Source organism: Camelina sativa, chromosome 2 (genome assembly GCF_000633955.1).
Source record: "Camelina sativa cultivar DH55 chromosome 2, Cs, whole genome shotgun sequence".
NCBI classification, from domain to species: domain Eukaryota; kingdom Viridiplantae; phylum Streptophyta; class Magnoliopsida; order Brassicales; family Brassicaceae; genus Camelina; species Camelina sativa.
This window is the reverse complement of record NC_025686.1, coordinates 18,889,912-18,897,930: the sequence shown is the minus strand read 5'-3', so window position 1 is coordinate 18,897,930 and position 8,019 is coordinate 18,889,912. Positions and strand designations below refer to the sequence as shown.

Below are 8,019 nucleotides of genomic sequence, written 5' to 3'. Positions count from 1 at the left end.
TGGAGATCCCATGATCCGATGAGGTGGCCTCCAGATCCAAGCAGGCGAAACATGTTCTTGTAATACACGACACGTGAGTTGAAGAAACAAGGGTTTTCGATTCTGATGTTGGTCCACTCGCAGTTGCTTTGAGCCGGTCTACAGAAGCTGATTTGAGGTCCTAAGAACTTGACAGCCACAACACAGTCTTCATCATCATCAGGAGAAGGCGAGGACATTGACACGTTGGTGATGATTTGGGTTTGGCAACGAGGCAGAGTAACAAGAGGAGGCAGGGGAATGCATTTCGGGAATACATACGATGCATTTGGGTTTAGATCATCATGGAGACGCAGGATTCCATCTTTTTTATTCAATGTAGCTACCCAGCCATGAGATGCCCCTATTGTTACTGTTGCATAATCACCAAGATGATTATACACCAACTCCACGGGAACTTTCTTTTCCAAAGTAGTGGAGTCACCTTCATTAAAATATCTAACGGTGAGTTCTCCACGAGGAGTAGCGCCGATGATGGAACAAGGAGGGGTTTGCACCAGCAAAGAAGTTGAGAAGCTATTAGAGAGAGTAAGAAGAGTTGGTTTACCTAGGCGGAGCCTCGAGAGCCGCTGGCTAAGAAGCAGAGACATGTTCTCAGAGAAAACCCTTATGGAAAATTTGGTAATCTTCTCCACTTAAAACCCTATATTAAATACAGATGAATGAATATGGCCTTGCTCGCCAAGCTTTTTTGTCTGACACAATTTTTTAAAAATACTTTGTTTGGATATTCAGAAATTTATTTGTGTAGTTGGAACAAGGAAACAAATCTTGCTAAGAAAATTTGACAGCAAAACGTTTCTTTGGAGTTTATTTGGAAGTGGAAACAAATCTTGCTAAAAGAATTTGAGAGCAAAACGTTATCGGGATAAGAAATATATTTATTTATATTTGGGTTTAGGTTGTTGTATTCATTGTATGGCTCGATCGATGTCTCACATTTTGTAGTTGTATTGATTTGAATGACTATTGGTGGTGATTGAGGACATTAGCTACATCTGAAATCGCTGTAGATGTTGTCATCATTTGTACAATTGGCCCCTTTCCACATTTCACCTCAAAATATAAATACATTGCGGCAACATTTCTGTATGCTTAGGATATAAAGTATGAAATTTAACAAAACAAGTTGCGGAAACATTTTAAGAGGTTTTAAAACAAACCAAACCAAGAAACTAAAAAAAAAATTAAGATCTCTCTAATCGAATGTTGAAAGGTAAGATAGATGTTAAATTAATGGCCTAACTTGTTGATTAATTGTATTGTCTCATTCATAAACAACAAAACCTTAACAGAGCAAAAAACTCTATACAGCTCACAACACTCTTTTCTTTCTTTTTTTAGCGTTAGAAACGAACAGATTTTTTCTTTTAGAAGTTATTTCGCTTGGAAGGTTGTTAGAAAAGAACAGAAAGATGAAGCTTCCTTGCGGGTTGTGATGTCAGAGCTCATGGTTGATATGAATTTATCTTCTTAGAGCTCCATAGTTCCTTGTAACCTGCATTTGAAAATTGTACTATGAAGTGAGCTTTGATCTCAAATGGTAAATAAGAACTTGCTTAAACCGGCCAATGAGCACGAAGCATCAAAACAATGGAAAATAGATGTGAGTAACAAACCCGAGGCTGAGATTTGTTAAGCTTCTTCTCTATGTCTTCATCATCTTCGTCCTCGTCATCATCTTTGCTGAGTAGCCTATGTAGTGAAGAAGAGCTTTCGTTTTTTCGACCACGTTTTGAAGTCCCAGAAACTCTACCTCTGCCTCTCTTAGTAGCAGCTGGTCTTTTACGTCCTTTGCCTTTAGTGTTCTCATCGTCCTCCTTTAATAAATATCAACACAAGAATCATGATGCATATTTACTTATAATAGAGAGATAACAATGCCAAGAGATATATGCTTTTATGTAAACTACACGGGCTTTCTAATTGTAGTGAATAAATAACGGTGTAAGAAATGTCAATACCGAAGTGCTGTCAACTTTGTTAAAATGTTCTGGCTCTGCTTCTTCGCTTGAAGGAGAATCTACATCATCTTCTTCAATGGCGGAAGCACTTTTGAAGGAAGCTGACGCAGCAGCTGAAGCAGATCTACGAAAGACAAATCAGGGACGTAACCTTAGCTAACCAGTGATGCCAATAAAAGCATTCCACGTCCTTGAATCTTACCCTAAACTGGTTAAACGTAATTTAAAAGTTACCTTTGAGACTGGCGAAAACCAAGAGAACCATCAAGAGTGGTCTGCTTCATCGCACTTGAGGCCTTACCACGGCCTCTTCCTCTGGTTGGGGCTTTAGCTCTACCACGAGATGTATTAGCAGTCGATGAACCTCTCCGTCCTCTAGTGGCAGGCTCTAAACCCGACATCTGAGTCGTGTCTTCATCATCACTGAACGAAGCATTCGCAATGCCACTGCTTCTTTTCGTCAAATTCTGTACCAATATCAGGTAGAAATAGCATTGCGAGTAAGTAAGAGCAAGATAGAGAGGTGAGTATAAAATCAGAATCTGCAAGGAAATTCTAAGAGTGAAAATTTAAACCTCTGATGTCAGTCCAGTGGATAAGAACTGTGAGGAACCAGTGGGCCGAGTGGACCTATCTTTCAAGCGTTCCTGCACAAACAATAATGCAAGTCAGATTGATGTTCTACTGACNTGACGCAGCAGCTGAAGCAGATCTACGAAAGACAAATCAGGGACGTAACATTAGCTAGCCAGTGATGACAATCAAAGCATTCCACGTCCTTGAATCCTACCCTAAACTGGTTAAACGTAATTTAAAAGTTACCTTTGAGACTGGCGAAAACCAAGAGAACCATCAAGAGTGGTCTGCTTCATCGCACTTGAGGCCTTACCACGGCCTCTTCCTCTGGTTGGGGCTTTAGCTCTACCACGAGATGTATTAGCAGTCGATGAACCTCTCCGTCCTCTAGTGGCAGGCTCTAAACCCGACATCTGAGTCGTGTCTTCATCATCACTGAACGAAGCATTCGCAATGCCACTGCTTCTTTTCGTCAAATTCTGTACCAATATCAGGTAGAAATAGCATTGCGAGTAAGTAAGAGCAAGATAGAGAGGTGAGTATAAAATCAGAATCTGCAAGGAAATTCTAAGAGTGAAAATTTAAACCTCTGATGTCAGTCCAGTGGATAAGAACTGTGAGGAACCAGTGGGCCGAGTGGACCTATCTTTCAAGCGTTCCTGCACAAACAATAATGCAAGTCAGATTGATGTTCTACTGACTCCCATTGATTTGCGGCAGAAAGTAACCAAACATTAAATCTTTCTTGCCTCTAAGCACTCTCCCACTTTAAGAATCAAGTCATCTTCCTCAATTTTATGGGCATCTGAATCCTTTGCAAGTTTACCCTGTACAAAATGGGAAGAGATTGATCATAAACGATAATAAGGACATGCTAATATATATACATCCTATGCAGGAATTAGTCTCGAATGGTGAATTATAAAAAAAAGTTACACACCCGAGTCTCTTGAAGATTGTACTGAACACATGAGTAGAAAGCTAGTTTATCATCTTTGTTCACAAAATTGTGCAGAGCAACATCCAGATCGTTAACTGGAAGGATCTCCATTTTCTGCACAAGAGGATAGAACGATCATCCCATAGTGTACTCGTGCCCATTAGGTAACTATCCAAGTCTATATCCTTCAGTGGCGAAGTTCTACGAGGTAGACGATAATAACACAATCATAAGAAAAGAGGGTTGCAGGATGTACCAAGTTGTTTTCAGCTACCAAAGCTTCTATATTTTGCTGGTTTAGTTCTTCTGGACGAAGCCTCTCAGAATCATCGATGTTGGCTGTGAAATGGAAGATCAAAATATATAATAACTAGACAAGAACGCACTAAAATGGTCCAACTGTGCTACTACCAGGACATGCATCATTGCCGTATACAATTCACTAGACAACAAATTATAGAAATGCTGCTTCCATTAAGTATCCAATATGCTAACTAGAGATAAACCGTAGGGTTGGCAGAATTCTGATGCTACAGGTTATTCACTGGGAAACATTATAACAAGTATAGTGAAACAGAATTAAAATTAGACTCAATACATCAATATCAAGCTCCACACAGCAAAGGAGGTTATCATAGGCCCATGTTGTTCTCCATTACTATAATTCAGATTCTGTAGCTTGCTAGTTCCTCTTATACCCATCAATAAGCAATTCCAAGCTAGAGTAAAAGCAAACGTAACAATTTAATCCCGAAATAATTTAATACATTGCTAATACACTAATGCCCATACCTTCGCTCCGACCCTTCTTAGAAGCTTTGGAAAATATTAAAATGTCCTGGGGATTTGCAACCTGAAAGTATGTGAGATTTTGTCATAAGTTTGCCCAACATTCTAGAACGCATGGTCATCATCATGTCACAGTAACTAATTTTTAGGTACCTTTCCCACATATTTCTGTCCAAACCTTTGAGGATTAATCGTCATAAATCCAGAGTAATCTACCTGAAAGATTCAACCAGATCTTAGTCTTTCTTTAGTCATTTAATATTCTCTGCATCAAACTGGCAGAGCCTAGCCTCTAATTGTGTAGGGAAATAAAGGTTGAGTGTTGCTAAAAGTTGCAGCAGAGTGAAGAAAACTTGGAAACAAATTACCTTGATTCGAAGCAATGGAAGTTTGATATCTGATCTGTTAACAGCTTTTTTGCTGGCTTTCTCTATTAGATTTCTGACCTAACAGTTTTGTAGATATAGTAGAGAAATTTAACTAAGGAGGCAGGAGAAAAGAAAATGTCCACATGAACTATGAGAAAGGGGAATAGTTACCACTTTATCCAAGTGTTCGAGAATTGAGTTTTGATCATTGGGATCAATATCACCTTCATCCTTTAAAACAATCTGCACTCTGAATATATGTAAGCAAAGAAGTCTACCACCACCATAACATATATAAGCAAAACAAACTTTACCTCTGTATACTCAAAAGGCCTCACAGATGTCAGAGGTATCTTCGTAGGACGATATTGATTACCCTGTAAGTCATGTTTTCACTCATGCTTCATTAAAAAGGCAAAAAGCTATACATGAAGTATATAGATTAAGCAGTACGAACAAAGTGAATATGAAAATTTTAGATTGTTTGGTGAAGAACCTTGATTTCTAAGAGAAGAACATGCTTTGGCTTTGATTCCCCGTCAATAAGCGACGTTGCCACAGATGATCCTGGTTGTGTGATGTGGAAGCCCATTCCCGATACCTCCTTCAAAAGTTTATCGCTTTTAGCTCAAAGAGGCAATGAACATTGTGCCTCACTCTTATTTAAAAGCAATAACTCCAAAAATCAAAATTTTAATGGACCTGGGGGTCGATAAGGCATTCATGCTCATGTCCCCACACAATGAAGTCGAGGAACCGTGGAAGAAAGTGCTCACTTATTGCATTTTTGGGGTTTGATTTCACCCTGCAAGTCATAGCATATGAGTACAGAATCAAACTTTCATATATAGAAAGGATAAGAAAACGATCTAAACATATTATTGCAATGATATCAACCTATTTTGATGAAGCACAAGAATGTTGAACCAGTCAGATACATCACATCCTTCTTGTACTTCAGGCCTCATCCATTGGACAGCATGTGGGGTCTGTGAAATGATAAATATTAACACAATTAACACCATAAACAATTGTGTTAATTGTATAGAAAAAGGTGAGCATCCTCTGGATTACCTGAAACATTCTATTGAGACGTTCATCCCTGATGTTTCCTAAACCATAGAGAGCCACGGTTGTTGAACCCTGAACATTTATTCGATTAAATGATAGTCCAAGAAGTATGGGGGAGACAGGTGTCTAGGTTAAAAATTCTTTACACCAACCTTCCTCATAAGTATAGGGTAGAGGGAAATCTGGCCAACACCTGAACCACCAAGAACCATCTTTCCAAAATAGTTCACAAGGTTGCATGCGGAAAGAATATCAATTGCAGAAAGGTTGTCCTGTTGCCAGAAGCGAAATAGAACATATATAATTAAATGTGCATTCACTAACTAATGCATTTACATATCTATTCAAATGAGCTGGCATAACAAGAGCATGAAGATGTAAGTTATGTACCACTCCGGCTGGATCATCATGGTTTCCATGAATACTGAACACAGGCAAGCCTACATTGAAGTGTGGATCCTCGTAATTTACATGACCAAACCTGTAGCCAGATAATAATGTTAAGGAATAGAGATTAATCAATATCTTGAAAAGCCATGTGTACAACAAACTATGTATTATACACAAATTTGATTCAATCTGCCAATTAATTAGTTCAGTTGGTAATATTTTCTAACAAAAGAGTAGAGTCTCACGCATTCTGAAAATTTACAGTCTGGTCGCTGACTACTTGAAACTGCACTGGTTTATCATTGAGACAGTGGCGACGAAGAATTTCAATGGCTTTGACAAGTGTAGTTCTAGAGGGTTTATTCTCATGAAAAAGATCACCTCCGAGGAGTAAGAAGTCCACCTGTTTCAAAAGAGTGAAAATAGATGAAATGAAACTTTCTTAGAGTCCTCCCTTGCAGTTTGGTTGAATATTTTGTGTCAGGTAAACTATCATTCACTAGTTATCTAGATGATCCAAACCTGTTTCTCCTCCGCTATAGAACATATCTCTTCAAAAGCCCTAAACGAATCATGCCGCCTGATTTCATCCTTCTCCATGTAGCCCAAGTGGCAATCAGTCGCTACAAGTACTCGCAATGTATCACTAAAATCCTCCCTGTCAAGTTTTACAAGCACACACACTGACACTCGTAATTTTTTTCATGAAAAAACAAAAGTAATAGTTGTAGAGATGGCAACATTCAGCATTGAATCTATACATTCACAATCTCTAAGTTAAGGAATTTGTGAATAGAGAAACGATTTTTATCACAACACTAACGTCCAACAATCATTTTTGTTTATCACTGAACACGGAAAGATAGAGCTTAGATGACACATTTCACATTAATACCACAGCTCGCAGACGCAGACATAGAACAAGACCCAAAAAAAAACCTCTCATCCATTTCTTGAGTCCTAGCATACTTTTCTCATCTTTTGCATATCATCATAGTTAAACATTTATAAGTATCCATGAAAGAGTGAGAAAAAACAAAAACAAAGAAGGCAAAAGCTCACCTAGACATGATCTAATAACAAGTGCTTGCAGCTCAGTAAACCTGAAAAAAAAAATGGACCAAAACGAAAAAATATTACATACAAAATATAACAAATGAGAAACAATCTCAGAAGGTTCTCAGATAAGAATCAAGCCCAACATATCATTGATTGAATCCATTCAGCTAAAACCCTAAAGAATGTGGACTTGATATAACCTTCGATATAATTAAAAATCGCCATTAAGTTCCTAAAAACAAAACTAAAACTCCAAAATTGGCTATAAAATAAAGCTTATTGTTCAATCCAATAACGAGTTTCTCCATTTAACCATTTAAATCATTAGGAACTGATTCCAGAAATTTCCTTTAGTTCTCTCGCACTTCCTCAGTAGCCAGTGTAGATATAGAACCCTAACCTGGTCTTTGTAAGGGATTAAAGTGAAGAGACGGAGCTCCGGTGACCGGAAACAGTGAGAACAACGACGGAGTGAAGCGAGATTGAGAATCGGAGGAGACAGGCGCGGGGAATTTTCAAAGCTCAGAGGCAAAAGAGAGAAGAAGAAGAAGACCCAAATTAGGGAGACGAAAACTTGTACTGAGGTGAATATATTTACATATATAATCCTCCTTATTAGTTTCGTTTTATCTTAATGTTCCCAAACTTTTAAAAGTTTAATTTCTGTCAATTTTAGTTTTCGGTTGGGTTTTGGTTTGCTTGTTAACATGTAAATCAATAATTATTCTACAGTAAAACCTCTATAAATTAATAATGTTAGAACCAAGACATTTTATTAATTTATAGTAATATTAATTTATCAAATTAATAATTATTATTTTAT

The 8,019-nt window shown here is 37.9% G+C and overlaps 1 protein-coding gene across 1 annotated transcript; it reads right to left on the bottom strand.

Annotated features, from left to right (window-relative positions):
* On the bottom strand, positions 1,237-7,764 carry LOC104729468 (double-strand break repair protein MRE11-like). Its single transcript, XM_010448409.2, has 23 exons — positions 7,597-7,764; positions 7,200-7,240; positions 6,660-6,795; positions 6,383-6,540; positions 6,138-6,228; positions 5,900-6,019; positions 5,751-5,819; positions 5,574-5,665; positions 5,379-5,481; positions 5,173-5,280; positions 4,991-5,053; positions 4,848-4,919; positions 4,677-4,754; positions 4,462-4,524; positions 4,312-4,372; positions 3,776-3,858; positions 3,520-3,633; positions 3,329-3,406; positions 3,167-3,238; positions 2,826-3,058; positions 2,004-2,127; positions 1,659-1,859; positions 1,237-1,537 (listed from the first exon to the last, which is right to left on the bottom strand). The coding sequence occupies exons 2-23, from the start codon at positions 7,205-7,207 to the stop codon at positions 1,505-1,507; spliced, it is 2,160 nt and encodes a 719-aa protein (XP_010446711.1). The 5' UTR covers positions 7,208-7,240; positions 7,597-7,764; the 3' UTR covers positions 1,237-1,504.

Coding starts and splice junctions, on each gene's coding strand:
- LOC104729468 (XM_010448409.2), bottom strand. Junction 5,820..5,899: donor ACCCTATACTTATGAGGAAG/GTTGGTGTAAAG, acceptor ATAAATGTTCAG/GGTTCAACAACCGTGGCTCT. Junction 4,920..4,990: donor GGCCTTTTGAGTATACAGAG/GTAAAGTTTGTT, acceptor TTCAGAGTGCAG/ATTGTTTTAAAGGATGAAGG.